The sequence below is a fragment of the Labrus bergylta genome, chromosome 13, assembly GCF_963930695.1.
Source record: "Labrus bergylta chromosome 13, fLabBer1.1, whole genome shotgun sequence".
Classification (NCBI taxonomy): Eukaryota; Metazoa; Chordata; class Actinopteri; order Labriformes; family Labridae; genus Labrus; species Labrus bergylta.
Window position 1 is genome coordinate 12,852,524 of NC_089207.1, and position 18,488 is coordinate 12,871,011.

Here is an 18,488-nt window from a genome sequence, read left to right on the forward strand (position 1 = left end):
AACCTCCTACGTATTTTGTTTATTGCAAGACAGAAGGTGCAACAATGATCTCATAATGTTGGTAGGACATGCATGTAAACTGTGCCATGAGGTACCTGTGAATCTAAGGCATCATTAGCGTCATCAGTGTACGTCAACCTGATCAAGCTGAAGTTGCCATGGCAGTCAGCAGAAAGCGAGCTCTTGCCATAATGGTGTTCATGTGCATAGAAAAAAAGAGGAGGGATAGAAATTGTGGACGCGGTCGTGATGAGGGAAAAAGAGGTCAACTTGGGATGCAATAAACTTCCAACAGCTCTGGCGCCTGTTTGGTGGCGCTGATTAGTGCTTTGTTTCATGCTGCATTTCTATTTGTTGGTTAGTTGACTTAGATCATGGAAGCGTTCACATTATGAGATGATCTTACTTCATTTCTGACTTGTCAGATATTTGTGGCAGGCCATCTTTGGTTGCAAGACCGTGAAATCGGTCATCTTTGATCCTCTCTCACAGAGCGACTTGAGAACACCGTTTGGAGTTTCAAATTTGCTCTCCTTGTGACATCACAATGGGATTGTGGTAAAAAAAAAAATACCCTCGCCTCCTGTATGTTTTAAAAACTTTTTCCCAGAGGGCACGCTGACGAGTTGCCATGAAAGATCAAAGCTGAACTTGTGTCGGCATACCCGGTTGAGGGGGGGGCTGATTGCATTTAAAGAGACACACACACCAAAATGGAGCGTTCTGAGAGAGCTGGTTTATATAGGGTCACAAACCTCCTCTGGTGCTTGATTCATGTTATATTTTGACCAAAGCACAGCACAGATGTTTCTTTTAGACCACAGGGGAAAAGGTGGGAAAGGGGGATGATATGTCCTCTTTCAAAAAGATACTTTTTATTCCTGGTTAAGTAAAGGTTCAATAAGTGAATAAAACACAGGAGTCTAGATTGAGGATCTTCTTATTGACTCAAAAGGCTGAACAGAAAAACATTATTCATGCAGACATTTCAGTCCTTCTTAAAGTGAGGCGTGCACTGTGAGTCCCTCACAACGTGGTGAACTCCACAGGTGCATGTAATCATTGATAAAAACCTCTTCACCTGCTGATACAACTATCACATGCTCATGTAACATCAGCATGTGAGGAAGCGACTGCACAAGTGGAGAACGTGTTTCAAACATTTTGTAAGCTCCAGTAAAACTTCTATGAACATCCTGAGATTTTATTTCCTTCAGTCTAGAAATGACCCAGGCCTTTTTTTGCGACAGTCCCACAGTATTTACAGACTAATATACATGATGCATCATTAAGTCATAGCTGCTCTAAAGAGAGTTTTACCCCTCTGCACAGTCTTGAAAACAACATAGTGGCAAGACAGCCCTGTATTCATTGCTAGAGACAGCCTGTTAATTATTTTCAAACCAAACTAGTGCACATCAAAGATGGTAACGACAAAGAAATTGCACATTTACACCAGAAAGAATATTTAAACATGCACAAAATTAGGACATCAATAAACACATTTAAGGGATCGGCAGCAGTTGCTCAGTCTGTAGGGTCTTGGGTTGGGAAAGTTAGGAGCTCTCTGATGGCGTTTTCACGTTAGGCACAACTGTTTCGTACCGTGCCCGAGCACAATTGCTCCCCCTTCCCCTCTCCCCCCGCTGGTCTGCGTTCACATTGGTAACATCTTTCCGTGCCTGAGTACCCTTGTATAAGTACACAGTCTGATACAGCAGGTGGCAGTATGCGTTTAGTTGGTTTGCAAATAAAAAAGATAAAAAAAGAAGTAACCATGGCAACCACTTACAGACCTGCAAACTGTGGATGTTTTTGTTATTTTTGAGACGCCAATAACAACCCTCTTCCTACCTCTACATCTATCGTGCAGCTCAGAGGGTGAAACGGGCCCGGCCTGTGTGGATACGACAGTTATTGAAGCGGCACGAGCCGTTAAGAATTATCTTACAGTGTACCACTTCCTCCAGTGAGCATGGTTGCGTTCACATCTCCTGGGGACCGTACTTGAGTACACATGAATCGTGCCCCTCTTCAAGTGGACTCGGGCACAGTACCAGAGTACGGTAAATTTATGTTCACACTGAGCATATGAAGCGGACTTTGGGGTCAAGTGTACTCTAACGTCCCTAATGTGGAATAATTATATGAATACAGGCCAAGTTCTTTAGCCAAAAGATAAAAGTCCTCATACAAGTAAAATCAGATAACATAGGTACATGCTAAAATCACAGAAAAATGTGATAATTATAACGAGAATCTGGTTGGGATGTTATGAGTTTTGCAAGTAGACCAACACAGGACACTATTTGACAAATTAAAATTTGGGGCTTTAAATATCAGGGCTTCGCCACGTCAACAACATCTGTTATGATATTACAGCCTGCGAGCCAACTGCAGAGGTGAACTAACTGACTGACGGACGAATGCTTCGGAATAGTTAGGGACGCTGGTGTAGCTCAGTGGGTAAAGCATGCTCCCGTCGTACAGAGGCTCCTCATTGGTTGCATGTTTGTCTCCTGATCCTGACGCTATTTGGTGCATGTCATCCCCCAATCAACTTTGACTCTTGTGGCTTTTTAGAAACATGATTTAAATGGATTTGGTTTTTACTCTCGTTTTCATTTTTATCTTAAATTATCAAATTTTAAGAGTTTTTCAAAAGACTTTATGACACTTAATAGATGAAACCATCATTTAGAAAGTAATATCATTTATTGAAGTTGAAATGTACAATTAACACATGTCCATGATGCGCTTCATGCTCATGAACCTGGTGCCGCTCATGCCCATCTCCCTGAAGCTCCTGTACTCTCCGGGCCTCAGGTACATCATCCTGCCTCTGAAGTGGGGCTGCTCGTACATCAGCCAGTGGCCGTCCATCACGCTGCAGGACTGGCACTCGGACATGCGGTAACGCTCCTGGATGTTGTCACAGTCGTCCATCAGCTCGTTCATCTGACCACCGAAGTTCTCCCTCTCGTAGATCCTCATCCTGAACTGACCCCTGTGCTGTTTTCAAGATACAAAAAAACAGGTTATTTTCAGGTTCAATAGGTTTTCCTTCTCAGAGATTTTAGATCTGTTTTAAACTTACCATGGGGATCAAACGGCAGGACCTGATACCACTGCTCATTCCCATCATGCTCATGTTGTCTGCGTACTCGCCCCTCCTCATGAAGTACTGGTTTCCCATGAAGTTGGGGCGGTCGTAGACCATGAAGCAGCCACTCTCCACCCTGCAGGACTGGCACCTGTTCAGGTAGGAGGTCATGTCGGGGCAGTCGCTCATGCACTCATAGGAGCGACCCTGGAAGTTCCTCTCCTCGTAAAAGATGATCTGAAACAAAAGAGTTTTAATGGTTATACTGGTAATATTGTTGGATAATTAATTTTGATTTTCTTTCTTTTTTTATTCCTACCTTGCCCATGTTGACTTTAGAGGTATCTCAGATCTCTGATGGAACTGTGATTGAACTGATACTCTGCCAGTCTGAACAAGTTTCATTTATACCTGTCCAGAGACAAAGACTGTGTGCCCCTCTATTGTTCAAAGTCCTGACCCAGCAGCACACCACTGAGGCCTATAGAGTTTTGAGTTGCTCACCCATCTACCAACACAGACACAAGCTCAAAACAGAATATTCTTTGAGCAAGAATAGAGCATATTTCATGCTTCAGTTGTTGCTTTGGCTATGTCGATGTGCGAAGTAGAGTTTAAAAAAAAGAACAGTTGATGTAAGAAGCTCAATAGAACTTTTGCAAGCTTGTAAAGACCCTCAATAATCTCAACCCTTGATCCCACATTTTTAAAATCTCCATAAAACAAAAGGATCCAACGAAAAGGGGTTAAAGGTTTACCACTTGTCAGCACACACTACCTTGATTTGTTGTGAATCGGTGCGGGGAAAAGCCTAATAAAGATTAAAATCATATAGACAACGTCTTTGAGATAACAATCGTTTAAGGGTCTGTTTGCAGATTAATTTGGAGGGGGGTTGTTGATGTAGCTATAAATTTAAAACGTTAGAAAGTTTCTTGTTTTGCACTAGTGATTTTCATGTTTTCTTCACTTAGTTGAGAAGGATGTAGATTATTTTTGGTAATATTCATTTGGGATTTAACTATTGATTTGATTGTTGATATCTGAGTAACTTAATGTATTGAATGATATAAATTGGTCGTTTTGAACAGGGTGATCGAGGTGAGTGAAAGTAGATGGGGGTGTTGTGTAGCTGGACGTCTGGATTATGCCATATTGGGTTGTATCTATGGTGCTAGTGATAACTTGGTGATATTATGGGTTTTCCACCAGGCTATGCTGCAGGGTACATCAGTAGCTGCTATAACACAATGCTAGTTAGCTGTATGACCCAGAATGAAGAAGTCGATCTGAATCACCAAATGGCCATATCTGAAAGGTTTCGGGGGACTTTTTCTTGTTTTATTCACAAGTGATAATCTATAGGCACCTATTCTAACTTGTGTTAAAGGTCAATGCAAAGAGGTGTTTTAAGCAGCGATGTAAAAGTTTCAATGGATGTGGTGATTCTGATGTTCACGGTTAAACTGTTTCATAAGTTACGATCAGCCACCGCAGACGCTCTGTCACCTCGGGTTTTTAGCCGACATTGTGGAACCTGCTTGTCAACAGGCAAGGCAGGCAACTGCTTTGGACCCCAGTCTAGTAAGGGGCCCCCAATGACTGACACATTTTAAACCACAACAGGAGCTCAAAATATGCAAATTCTGCAATGACAAAAGGAAACCTCCCTAAGAGGGCCCTTCTGACAGCACTCACTCTCATTGCCCTGCTTAGCATTGCATGCATTATTCTTGTGAAAACCAAAGTTTGGGGAATGGGGGAATGGGGAATCTGTCTGGGAGTTAAAAAGAAACAGGAAGAGTGCATCGGGACACTGGCAGACATAATGGGGGTTGGAGGAGCTTACAATTTTTTTTTGCCTAGGGCCCCTACAGACTCTAGAATCACCACTGCTGGTGAGTTGACCGCAATGCTCTGACTGGAGCATATTGGTGCAACTGCTTGGATAAGTAGGACGGAGCCAAACCATGTAAAGTTTTAAAAACACGTAATAAAATCTTAAACTGGATCCTGAAGGTGACAGGAAGCCTGTGGAGAGAAGACAGTACTGGCGGGATGCAGTCACGTCGTCTCTCAGAAGATGTGCAGCTGCGTTCTGAACAAGATGCAAGCTTTGAAGTCCCCTTCAACTCAATTGTCACCTGACACACCCATTTTTATTGCTTGCAAGTTGCTTGATAAACATTTCTGTTCATCATGTTGTTAACAATCAGGAGAATTGTACGTCAGCTTCTCTGTATGGTTACGAAGAACAACTTTCCATTTTGAAAATCTGGAGATACAAATGACTTAAAGAGGCTTAAATGGTAGAATTCAACTTTCATAGTTAATGGAGCCTCATGACTGGTGATGTTTTATTTACCTATCCCAGTGCTTCCCAAAGTGGGAGTCGCGAGACATTGAGAGGGGGGTCACGAGATTCCTTCCAAAAACATCATTTTAAATTTGTGTATTTTATCTATTATTGGGAAATATACTACTACTAATAATATAATATACAAAACAACTAGTTCAAGAGATTAAGTTTGTTCGGCTTCTCGCATTTCTTACCATTATTGTTTGTAAAGGCCTAATAGTCTGCGTGGCTTTGCACAACGTTAAATGTTTTTACCACCTGCAGGGACAATGGGGGTCCCCAGTTTCTGGCACCGTTATATTGAGGGATCAGGGCTGAAAAGTTTGGGAACCCCTGGGCTATCTAACTTAGTGGATGTCTGAGTCACACTGGCATTACTGATTGCTTATTATAATACTCACCTTGCCCATAGGATATTTATTGCTCCTAGCTCAGCTTCTTCTGTCAAGGCTCTGGACAGGCTTACCCTGGAATTTGAACCCTGCCTCCTTTTCAGGAAAATGTTATGTTAGTAAAGTCCGGAAGACTTTATGACACTTATTAAATGAAACCATCATTTAGAAAGTAATATAATTTATTGAAGTTGAAATATACAATTAACACATGTCCATGATGCGCTTCATGCTCATGAACCTGGTGCCACTCATGCCCATGTCCCTGAAGCTCCTGTACTCTCCGGGCCTCAGGTACATCATCCTGCCTCTGAAGTGGGGCTGCTTGTACTTCAGCCAGCTGAGGTGGTTCAGGGATCTGTTCAGGATACCTCTTGGGCTCTTTGCTTTTGAGGACTGGAGGCTTGTTTAAATTGGAGGAGACCCAAAGGAAAACTCAGAGCTTTCTGGTGGAATTTTTTCATCTGGTCGGGGATCTTCCAGAAGGAGCTGGGAGTGTTGCTAGGGAGAAAGACTTCTGTGCGATCTTGCTTAGGCTGCAGCCACTTCAACCCAAGCCACGATAAAGTGGAAGAAAATGGATTTGTGCAATCATGGATTTATTTTAACTTTCTTTTGCAATATTGGAGGGAGCAGTTACACTTAAGTTATACAGTTTGTTTCAGTGAGTTAAACCGTAAAAATGACATGAAATATGTCAGGTCTAACACGTTGATGGCTGTGTTGCATATTGTAGCAGCTGTTTATATAACAAAGAACCAAGACTGTATGTGTTTTATAAATGTACATAAAACTCAGTCAACGTTGTAGCGTTGCTGGATAAGTGTGCAATAGCAGAATAAAGTAACTAACATAACATTCATATCAAAGTTGGTGAAGCATAAGCTGAGATACTGAATCCTTTCTGGCACTATAAAGGTTAAACAAAGCAAACGGAATATACATAATGTACCCAGCTCTTGTGATGAATGTAAGAAAGCACAAGTAGGTATAACCAGTTTATTCCTCAATTTCAGGAGTTTAAGAGAGCAGATATAGATCAATGCGAGTAAAATGTAGATTTAAATCACCAGCACACCAAGCATTTGTCTCAACATTTTCTGGAAAGCTGTACTCCATCTAGATGAATGTAGAACCTAATGTTGAAACTGTATAAAATTTAAGATGTGCAATGTTTAACAGGTAACTTTGTTAACTTATTCTACCAATCAAAACAGAACACTCGTTATAAATTATTTGAATGTGATCTTTATTTTATTTGCATACAACCATCCGGCCATCCATCCATCCAACTATCCAAACAGCCATCCATCCATCTCACCATCCATCATTACATCCAACCATCCATCCATCTAACATCCATTCACCCATCCATCCATCAGTTTTTCTGCACTTATGTGGGGTTTGGTCATGGTGGCAGCTAGCTAAGTTTATTATGTAAAATCGGTAAGTTATGTTTTAATATCATGCCATTCTTATTTGCATGGAGATCAATCACATATAGAGATGTGCCCATGATTATTAACGGCTCACTGATGCCCATATAAACCTAATTGACACCCCTCCATTATTGCTTTGCCCCCCAAAAACAACCAGAGAAATTAAAGTAAGAGGAGTAAACTTTTATTTTAGAGGAAGTTTAGTTGCAGGAATCAGTGATACGCCTCATGCTCTGGAACCTCATGCCACTGGAGCCCATGTCCCTGAAGCTCCTGTACTCTCCGGGCCTCACGTACATCTGCCTGCCTCTGAAGTGGGGCTGCTCGTACATCAGCCAGTGGCCGTCCATCACGTTGCAGGACTGACACTCGGACATGCGGTGACGCTCCTGGATGTTGTCACAGTCGTCGTTCAGCTCCTTCATCTGACCGCCGAAGTTCTCCCTCTCATAGATCCTCATCCTGTACTGACCTCTGTGCTGTGGAGAGCATTTGACGCTAAATCAGATCAACCATTCAAAGGTATCTAATGGAAAAATGCAATGCTGAGTAATCACTATCTTACATTGGGGATCATACGGCAAGACCTGATGCAGTCAGACATTCCCATCATGCTCATGTAGTCAGCGTACTCTCCCTTCCTCAGAAGGTGCTGGTTTCCCATGTAGTTGGGACGGTCGTAGACCATGCAGCAGCCGCTCTCCACCTTGCAGGAGTGGCACCTGCTCAGGTAGGAGGTCAGCTCAGGACAGTCGCTGCTGGTCTCATAGTGACGACCCTGGAAGTTCCTGTCCTCGTAGAAGATGATCTGCAATTACAAAAATAGCTCATTAGTACAGTTCTCAATGAGTTCTGTAAATCTGAAATTGAAGCACCCTTTTATTTTTTATTTTTTTTTGAATCATTCCCAGTACCTACCCTGCCCATGGTCATGATTGTGCTTGTTCCTCAGGGGAGCTGTGGCTGCTGTGTAGTACCGATGGTGGCTACGGTTACTTTTATACTTGCTCAATGTGAAAAAAAGTATGTAGGGCTTCTATTGTGCAAATCCCTTAGTCAGCAACATGGCATAGAAGCCTACTGAGCAGTCAGGGCGCTAAAGGGTTATTATCTAGCACTATACCACTGTGTTGGAAATGCATGTACTGTATACATGCAGCATTGTTGTCTAACAGAAAGACAATAATAGGAAGCTTCCAACTGTAACATGAACTCCAGCCTGACCCCACTGGGCATTGATTGTTCCAATTACTAAACAGGAAAACTTAGCAACCTGGAAATATAGTAAATGTAGCATAATTATCATAAAAAATCAGATTTAAAAAAAAAAGAGTTGGATGTTAAAACATTTTAAAACAATGTGATCTGAGTGTGGGACTATAAAAATGAGAAAATCTAAGAATACTCGGTCAGGAATGGATTAATCGATTGGTTATATCACACTTTACTTGGATCTAAACTGTTATTTTTTGTCCTTTTATCTAGCCTTAACGTCTGATAACTACACCCAAGTTACTGCTTATAGTGTCAGAAACGTTTGTAGTCACTTAGTCTATTTTTGCTGTTCTACATTGTAGCTTAAAAAGTACACAAAGTAGAACATCTTTGAACATTAACTTTAAATTTGGCTGAAACCAATTGCACAAATGTTAGTCATTTTGCAACACAAACTGGTTATCAGATGCTCTTCTATTTCAAGCGTTTTGGGGACATAATTAACTAAATATCATAATGCTTGTGGAGAATACTTTGGTGCCAAGTAGAGCCTGACTGATTAATTGGCCTGCCAATAATATCGGCCGATTTCAGCAAGTGGCAATCGGTATCAGCTAATGTTATCGCAGATATGCGCCGATTTTACTCGATTTATTCACCAGTCCAACAGTTTTGCATTTGAGTTTCATTGTATAACACTAGCAGTTCTCTATCACCATCAGAGGGCGCTATATGGATTACAAAAAGCATCATCACTCTGCAGAGTGTCTAGCGGTGATGCACAAACATGAACAGTTACTCTCCAGTTGAGTGACCATCTTGTCTTCATTATTAATCTTTTCCACAAGTGTTTGATCACTGCATTTGAGGGATCAATGTGATAAATGTGTATATATGTCTATCTATCTCTACAGATCAAACATAGATAAAGAAATATAACGGAAAATTTATCAGTATCAGAGTTTTTTTCTTCTAAATTTTGATATCGGTCCCAAAATCATGTAATGGCCTTAGTACTGACTTCATAATATTTTAAAGTATCTTTTTTTGCACCAGTGTAGAAGGAGCCCATTACCACACGTTGATATCATTTCAGAAAATCATTCTTTTCTTCATATTGTGTAGCATGTTATGGACATTCTGGGCGCCAGTGTGTTTTGTCAATTGTTGGAGAGCGCTTCAAGTTGAAAGTCTTTCGACTTTTCAGAAAGGCGTTGTTGACGTCACCGGCGCTCTTTTTCAAATGTTTGCTATACCCTCTAGTTTTGCCGCCTACAGATTGTGTCTTGTATTCACATCCTCCTCGCTCTATGTCTGATCGGGAAATAAACGATCTCAATTATAAAACATGCAGTAAAAAGTAACGGAGTAGTGTCGGATACAGCGGACGTTGTAACCAGACTGTTGTCATGGAGACAGGACGGACATGCAGCGCTTGAAGGTCTCGTCTTGAAAATCGGAAGCAATTTTTATACTCCGTGTTGTCTCCGTCTCAGGCTGGGCGGACAAGATGATGATTTTTCAGAGATATTTTTCGGTCTCGATCCCTAGATGTCTTGGTCTTGCCTTGGGCTCGGAGATCTCCTGTCTTGGGTATGTCTTGGTCTCAGTTAGTGTGGTCTTGACTACAACAATACTTCAAACAGCATCGTTTGCCCTCTCAGTGGTGCGTTCATAGACTCTTCTCTTCAGTCTAAAAGGGAAAAATTAAAATTCGAAGTACTCATTTCCGTAATGGTCCAATGCACCACTGTGTCTCTACATGGTTGATCTTTTCTTATTTTTTGGTTTTTCTCCACGTGGTGTGTAATTCCATGAACATGTGGTAAACAGAGAAAGTACAAGTTGACTTAGTTATGCAGTAATATCTTTTATGACTCTTAAAGATGGGCGTCACGTTTTTAAATGTTTGTCTTTCAGCAATATTCACCTCAACATTTGTGAACACTGCTGCATCTTTGAATGTCTCATTTCACTTTAACAAACTCTCAGACGGCTCAGCTGATGAGTCCAAAGTAATATCTACCTTATGACATCACATGTTGACCTTTGTTACCGTTCCTTTGAGCTGTTTGACCTCACTTTGGGATCCCTAACCACTTCCTGTTTCTGTGCTTAACTTCATGTCCTAACCTTCCATCTACAGGAAGGGCCTTACTGTATTTTAAAATAAAAGCACACAGGAAGTAACATCCTCTCAGCTTAAGGCAGTACAAACATTCAAAATAAAAGCCTAACCATTTTTTAATTTTAAATGTGAGATAATGTAATTTCAAACGTGATTTAAATGTGATTAATCACAATTACAAATTGTAATTTGACAGCTCAAGTAAAACAACAACTCAAAATGTCTTGTGTGACGACCCTGCTGGTTGTTTATTGTGCTGTCTTTTGCAGATGCAAGTCTGTGTAACAGGTGCTCCCAGTCCATAAGAGCAGGACCCACTTGCTGGGAGGCAGGGAGGAGGAGGGACTGAGATATGCTCATCCCAACTTAGCCATGCTCCTCATTTAACTGTACCTTCACTCATGAAAACACTCTCACACAACAAACAGACTTTCACACCTCATCATGTGTGACACTAGTTTACTTTTGACAGAGCTCGCTGCAGGCACGCATCAAGCTAAACAGAATAGCTCGAGCCGGACAGGAAGTCAGACAAGGAAATGCACAGAGCGTCCTGATAATTTCAAAATAAAACACAAACTCCTGATCGTATTTTTCATCACTTTATCAACATGACGTCAAAACAGAAACAGATCCAGTGGGGCCCGGCGAGCACCTTCCAACCGGACAAAACCGTGGCGCTGACGAGTCAGGAAGTATGTGGAAATTGGGGGTTAAACTAAACAGGGCCAGGTTCCTCACTGAAATGTGGATGTACTGCACTTTGACACAACAAGGCGAGATTTGAGGTTATCTGACCAGACTTGGACATGTTTTAACTTGCATGTGTGATTTCATGGTGTGACATATTTGATTTATTCTTTTGGATTTTATTTGATATCGGTTTTTATGTAACAATATTTCTATTCATTCACCGTGCTCAAACTTTATAGAATCACGTTTCTAGTGATGTACCTGTGTGACCATTGATGTGTTTATGTACTGCAGACATTTCAGGGAAATCATGCACAGTCTCAGCTCATATTTCATCCTTTGAAATCCATTTTTAATGCATCATAAAAGATAAAAGACATTTCATAGGTGGAAGAAATCTTGACTTGGCTGTGGGTTACATTTATTCAAAGAGCAGCTTTCAGGACGCTTCAAATTCATACAAATTTCTCTCTGATTTTTGAGATAGCGCTTCAAGTTTTGTCTGTTTTTTTTAAATTGCATAAATGAGGAATTTAAAAGCTCTTTATTCTTCTTTATAGATCACTTTATTTATAGATAAGCCTCTTTGATTTCCTAACAGGAGTCCATAATACGCCTGATGGATCCGATCCTCATGTCCATGGGACCCATGCCCATGTCTCTCATGCTCCTGTACTCTCCGGGCCTCAGGTACATCATCCTGCCTCTGAAGTGGGGCTGCTCGTACATCAGCCAGTGGCCGTCGGACACCTGAGCGGACTGGCAGTCAGACATGCGGAGGCGCTCCTGGATGGAGTCACAGTCGTCCATCACCTCGTTCATCTGGCCTCCGAAGTTTTCCTTCTCGTAGACCCTCATCCTGAAGGGTCCTCTGTGCTGTAATATGAAGAGGCAGCAGATTATACGACAAATTGATCCCCCTGTGTTTCACTTTTAATTTACGGTTTTTATATGAGGGATAATCATGAGTTAACAGAGAGCATCATACCATGGGGATCATACGGCAGGAGCGGATGCAGTCGCTCATGCTCATCCCCATCAGGCGCTGGTTGTCGGGGTACTCTCCCCTCCTAGCCAGCATCTGGTGGCCCATGAAGTTGGGACGTTCGTAGACCATGAAGCAGCCGCTCTCAACCCTGCAGGAGTTGCAGCGGCTCAGGTAGGAGGTTAGCTCAGGACAGTCACTGCTGGTCTCATAGGAGCGACCCTGGAAGTTCTTGTCCTCGTAGAAAATGATCTGAAAGTCAAACAGTAGATGAGTAAAAACTTCCTCAGCTGAAATGTTTTAAGCCAAATAAAACTATAAAATGTTCTCTTACTCTGCCCATGTTGCTGTCCGACCTGATCCCTGATTGCACTGCTGCTTCCCTCCGCTGAACACCGTGTCACTTTTATACCCGGCATGATAGCTAAATGATCTATAGAGCCATTGTGTGGACTTTCTGACTCAGCAGCTTCAGCGTACAGGCCTATAATGTGTGTTAAATCGGTCTGTAAATGGTTATTATTCCAGACTGTATGCAGCTGGTGCTGTGCCAGCTGCTCCCCCATGGGGGGCAGGTGGGTGACGGGAACACACACACACACACACACACACACACACACACACACACACACACACACACACAGCTGTGATTCTTTGTGCCGACTCGCTCGTTGTTCTTTTCACTTCAGCAGTCAATCATCGGCACACGCATTTAGACGGTTATGATTTGAACATTATTTGAACATGATTGATGCTAACTCAGTTGATGATTGTGTTGCTGTTCAAAACTAACGAGGAGTGAAATAAAGCCAAGGCTGTAAACGTTACAAACTCTTCCTTGTTTGTTCTGTGTTTCTGGGATGAAGTTTTAAGGTTAATACTTGAAAAAGTGGCACATTGGGCTCTCTGAAAGTTTGATTTTCAGAGGAAAAAACACTGTTAACTGTCACTATATTTATTATTTTATTCACAGGCCCACTTCATATTGTCAGTATTTATTTAATGTGTCATGAAGCTTCTTTCAATCAGTATGTTCTTAATGTACCAACCACTTTACTCTTGAAACATTAGTAATGACGTCTTTTTAACAATCAGACAAACTAACATTGTATGTGAAGTTTAAATCAGCTCCTCAGGGGTGCAGAAAACCGAGCGGCTAGGTTGCGTATGGAGGCTCCTGTAAGCGGGCGCCCCGGTTTCAAATCCAACCTGTAGCTGCTTACATGTCCTCCCTCACGCTCTCTCTCTCTCCCTGATTTCCTACTTCATCCACTGTCCTCAAAATAAAATAAAAATTAGCTCCACTAAGCCTGCTCAACACGTTATCAGAAATAATGATCCGTTCATGTAATGAACGACGGTGTAACACTAACGGGGCTCTGTCTGCACTCACTGGTTTACTCTTATTTATTAATCAAATGTATTTGGGTTTTTATGCCTCCTTTCCAGAGACAGGTCAGTGGACAGATCCAGAGATCACGGAGAGAGAGAGAGAGAGAGAGAGTGGGGCAGGACATGAGGAAGCAGTTACAGGTCGGATTCCAACCCTGGGCCGTCCACCCGGAGGACTAGCTTCCCTGCATGAGGCACTCGTACCTACCACCAGGGCATCATCAACGCTCTTTGCAGAAAAAACTTGAAAAAATAAAGTTTCCATGCTCACTTTACCATAGCTAATCTTATGAAACATTAACATGCAGAACTTTTATCTGCAGTTGAACATTTTTTTTCTGTATTGCTGCATTAAATAAAGAAAAAGATACGAGCTCAAATTTTGTTTGTGTACTCGATACTGTTTTCGTCAAGATCACAATAACCAAGACCAAGACATACAAGAGACCAGAGTGCTCCGAGACAAGACCAAGACATTTAGGTCGAGACCAAGACCTATCTCTGAAAAATCCTCATCTTGTGTTTAGGGGGCACCGTGAAGGTTGTGGCTGTAACCGGGGGATAAAAATCAAACTACAAATGACTTAAAGTTATTTGTTCTTTTAGAAACAGGCGTTTTCCTTCTAATCACAGTGATGACGATGAAAAATAGCCGATCAGTGGTGGTCTTAACCGGCCTTGATTTTAAATCCAGAATCCGCCCAGTCTCATCCAAATGCTTTGGATTCTGAGACCAAGACCTTCAAAAAGGCTCTCGAGACCAAGACCGATTTTAAGCACCACATCGCCTGTTATTTTCATTACACCAGAAGAAGAATGGACCAATAAGAGCCGACTCTAATCTATCATGAGGAAAGACTCCAAACTTATTGTATTTAGTCGTTATGTGTGATGTGATTGGAGTTCATAAAAACAGGTTGAAGACAAATAATGAAACAGACACCTTATTGAAGAGTGTAAAAACATGTATTGTGAAGAGTGCCATACTTAATATCAACACCTGATACTGTCTGAATCTCGACATTCAAAGGTGACTTTAAAGAGGACATATTCTCCCCCTCCTCTACCTTTTCAAACAGTCCCCTGTGGTCTAAATGAAACATCTGTGCTGTGCTTTGGTCAAAATATATCATGAATCAAGCACCAGAGGAGGTTTGTGACCCTGTATAAACCAGCTCTATCAGAACGCTCCGTTTTGGTGTGTGTGTCTCTTTAAATGCAATGAGCCCCCCCTGAGTTTTCCCCGTAGACATCACTCCTTCGCTAGCGAGAATAAAAATGGCCGACCTGTGCTAAAGTTTTTCTCGAGGCTGGGGGTGGAGTCCATGGGTGGAGATACCAGGAGAGGGGAGGGTATATTTTTTACCAGAATCCCACTGTGACATCACAAGAAGAGCACATTTGAAATGCTCTGTTTCAAATGTTTCAAATCTCTGTGTTGTAAGACTTATGCAGACCACAACCAAAGGACTGGATGGGTTTATTTCACATTTTGTGGGTCGGTAGACACTCAGGTTACCCAAATATATGTTCACAAACACTAAAAGTGGACTTTTCATAATATGTCCCCTTTAAAGGAAGAATAGGCGACTTTTTGATCCTATAGATTTAGCTTTAGCATGAAACCAAAACAAGCTGCTGTTTGGCCACACCTCCTCCATACTGAAGCCTCCGCTCTCCTCCGGAGACACACCTCCAACCCCCCCACACTCGCGTTCACATGAAGGAGTTTAGCACAAGTGGCAGACAAAACTGTCCTCGTCTTGACCTGTAATCACCTGTGTCCTGCGTTACGCTAAGTTAAAATAATAATAATATTAATAATAATAATGATAAAAAGCGAGTATACTCAGGGCTTTACTCTCTTATGTTCGTCCCTCTGGATAAAAGCCTCTGATAAATGAGCTGCAGAAAAAATGAAGGAGATAACTCCTGCACACAAGATAATGATATTTATTTACTTTTTGAGGCTTTTTTATTTCTATTTTCTATTTTTTTAAGTTTTTTTTGCGCATGTTATATATTTCACTGTGTTTTGATTTCTGCTTTTTTAATTCAGCGTGCAGCACTTTAGTAAACTTTGTTGTTTTTATTTGGTGCTTTAAATACACAAGTTTAATGTGTGCTCTTCGGGGAATCAACAATTCAACAGCTTATTAATAACTTCTAACCTGATTAATCGCTTGTATGAATCTATTCCTTCTTTTGAGGATACTGCAAAGTGTCGCCCTGAACTCTTTGTGTAAAATGGATGGTGGTTCACCTTTAAGATATTTTCTTTCTGTCGTTCATATCTGCGTCAGAGTGACTGATCTGCACAGCTCAGTCGTGCATGTAAAGAACGTGCTCTTCAAGTCTCTGTGGTGAAATGAGCTGTAAGTTCATGAATGTTTGGGAATATTTTTCCTTCATATGAAAGGAAAAATATCACATTTCCATCCATGCTTTTAATAGCATTTATATCTAAGTGCATGCAATATAACAGGGTACTTTATAAAATAACTTAGAGAGTGTTGTTACACTGATGAGTTTAGAACAGGAGGTGCAGAAACTGAGAGAAATATTTTGTGTGCAGTGCGACATCCTGTTTGTAAATCATGAGCCTTCGAGAACCAGATCTGCAAATTTCCTTAAAAGACTCCAGAGAAGCCTGTCATCTGAGTGACAAATGACAACATGACCACAATGAGAAGTTTCAACTCTTACTCGTTTTATTCAGTAACTTATTATTTTTTCTCAGTTTCAGCAGGAATCCACAATGCGCCTGGCGGAGCTGAGTCTAATGCCGCTGTAGCCCACCTCTCTGGGGCTCCTGTACTCCCCGGGCCTCAGGTACATCATCCTGCCTCTGAAGTGGGGCTGCTCGTACATCAGCCAGTGGCCGTCCATCACGTTGCAGGACTGGCAGTCAGTCATGCGGTAGCGGTCCTGGATGTTGTCACAGTCGTCGCTCAGCTCATGGCTCTGGCCCTGGAAGTTCTCCCTCTCGAAAATCCTCATTCTGTAAGAGCCTCGGTGCTGTGGATCGATTCACAAAGAGGATTTAGGATGCAATTCTGCAGCTGTAAAAAAGGTTGCTCGACACTGAGCATGCTGAAATTTATCGTCTTTCTCTGGAGGTATATTTTCCTTACGAGCTCAAACTTAACAGCACAGCAAGAAGAAACATTAAAGTAGCACTTCATTGATTATTAAGAGTCTCAACTCCATGAACGAGACATTACATTACGGTTTACATCATTAATAATATATCTTTTAAATCTTTGCAAACCTGAGGAATTAGACGGCAGGATCGGATTGAGTCACTCATGCCCATAGTGGTGTAATCAGAGTACTCCCCCCTCTTCAGGAAATACTGGTTCCCCATGTAGTTGGGACGGTCGTAGACCATGAAGCAGCCGCTCTCCACCCTGCAGGAGGTACACTTGTTCAGGTAGGAGGTCATGTCGGAACAGTCGCTCATGCACTCATAGGAGCGACCCTGGAAGTTCCTGTCCTCGTAGAAGATGATCTGTTGGAAGAAAAACAGCAGAATAAGCTCTTTTAAAAAAAAAAATAACTCTTGTTTATTTGACATCTTTACATAGTGTGATTGTAGAGTTTCTCTTCATGAAGCTTGTCCTCTGGTTGGTGCTCTACATACCTTGCCCATGTTTGACAATCTGTGTTTGTGGGAATCTGTCCAATGACCTGCAGCTGCCAGCCGGCTTTTATACTTTATACGCGCTGTAACAGGGTTTTGTCATTCAAATGATGTGGAAGCTGATGAATAAGCAGCTCTGCGATCGCTGTTAATTTCATTTATGCCATCATGATCCAGAACAAAGGGAGGGGAAATGGTTGGAAGACAGAAGGGAGAGGAGGGAGCTGCAGATTTTTAACATTTCTCAGACTGATGAAGGCCAGTTTTATCACAGATATATCAAGCTGTATGAATGGATCTGTTATGCTTTGTTTGCATGTGTCCCTACAGGTCAGATCAGTGATGTTTTTAGAATAAGAATGACACACTTTTAGGTTTATTTTGCATCCCTTAACACGTCATTTTATTGCAAAGATCCTCTCCAGCTTCTCATATTTAGTGATATCTGATCAATGTTTGACAACATATTTCAAAGTGATTAAAGGATTCACCCTTGCTCCTTAGATATCCATAACTATGTGTTGATATGTTGACTTCTGAGGTAACCATTTTTGGTGCATGCCCTAGTTACTATTTCCCATGTATCACCTATTACCTTGTTCATAATGGGCGAAATGAACAATGTCGTCCATTAAATAAAAAAAAACAACTGTGTAAGGGTCCAATCAGATTTTCTTTGTGATGGGCACCATTCTGTTATTTCAGTAAGGCTCAGAAAGAAGGAATCAGTCCAATGGTATCCTCAAGAAACGTTTTAAGAGAAGTCTATGACGTCATATTATCGGAGTATCCTGGAGTCCAAGAGGTCTTCTGTTCAGTCCAGTAAACCATAACAACCAAGACTGGATCAGGCCTCCCGGTGATGTGCATCCTGACCGAGCAGAAGTCGACAGATAAAACAACAATAACCCACAAGGAGACTTAAACTAAAAGACAAAGTAAGATTCCATCCAACACACTTGCTTGTTGGAATTTGTCCATTGTTTTTCTGAGAATCTTTAACAAGAACAACGAACTCATCTCCTGTGACGCACTCTGCAAGAACAACGAACTCAAGAATGAAATAATAAAGGAATCATTGTTCCAAAGGTTAACCATCACCGTCTGTTATCAGAGAGCAATTGGGTAATGGCATGTGA

General features: G+C 41.6%; 4 protein-coding genes across 4 annotated transcripts; all 4 read right to left on the bottom strand.

Annotated features, from left to right (window-relative positions):
* Positions 1–2,696: 2,696 nt before the first annotated feature.
* Positions 2,697–3,572, bottom strand: LOC109986957 (gamma-crystallin M3). The gene is made up of 3 exons (XM_020637841.2): positions 3,423–3,572; positions 3,098–3,340; positions 2,697–3,012 (listed from the first exon to the last, which is right to left on the bottom strand). The coding sequence occupies exons 1-3, from the start codon at positions 3,429–3,431 to the stop codon at positions 2,737–2,739; spliced, it is 528 nt and encodes a 175-aa protein (XP_020493497.1). The 5' UTR covers positions 3,432–3,572; the 3' UTR covers positions 2,697–2,736.
* Positions 3,573–7,461: 3,889 nt separating this feature from the next.
* Positions 7,462–8,349, bottom strand: LOC109986938 (gamma-crystallin M3). The gene is made up of 3 exons (XM_020637817.2): positions 8,212–8,349; positions 7,859–8,101; positions 7,462–7,772 (listed from the first exon to the last, which is right to left on the bottom strand). Exons 1-3 carry the CDS (start codon positions 8,224–8,226, stop codon positions 7,494–7,496), a joined length of 537 nt encoding a protein of 178 aa, XP_020493473.1. The 5' UTR covers positions 8,227–8,349; the 3' UTR covers positions 7,462–7,493.
* Positions 8,350–11,659: 3,310 nt separating this feature from the next.
* On the bottom strand, positions 11,660–12,798 carry LOC109986937 (gamma-crystallin M3). Its single transcript, XM_020637816.2, has 3 exons — positions 12,649–12,798; positions 12,318–12,566; positions 11,660–12,205 (listed from the first exon to the last, which is right to left on the bottom strand). The coding sequence occupies exons 1-3, from the start codon at positions 12,655–12,657 to the stop codon at positions 11,924–11,926; spliced, it is 540 nt and encodes a 179-aa protein (XP_020493472.1). The 5' UTR covers positions 12,658–12,798; the 3' UTR covers positions 11,660–11,923.
* Positions 12,799–16,394: 3,596 nt separating this feature from the next.
* Positions 16,395–17,415, bottom strand: LOC109986939 (gamma-crystallin M3). The gene is made up of 3 exons (XM_020637818.3): positions 17,350–17,415; positions 16,978–17,217; positions 16,395–16,724 (listed from the first exon to the last, which is right to left on the bottom strand). The coding sequence occupies exons 1-3, from the start codon at positions 17,356–17,358 to the stop codon at positions 16,449–16,451; spliced, it is 525 nt and encodes a 174-aa protein (XP_020493474.1). The 5' UTR covers positions 17,359–17,415; the 3' UTR covers positions 16,395–16,448.
* Positions 17,416–18,488: the final 1,073 nt, after the last annotated feature.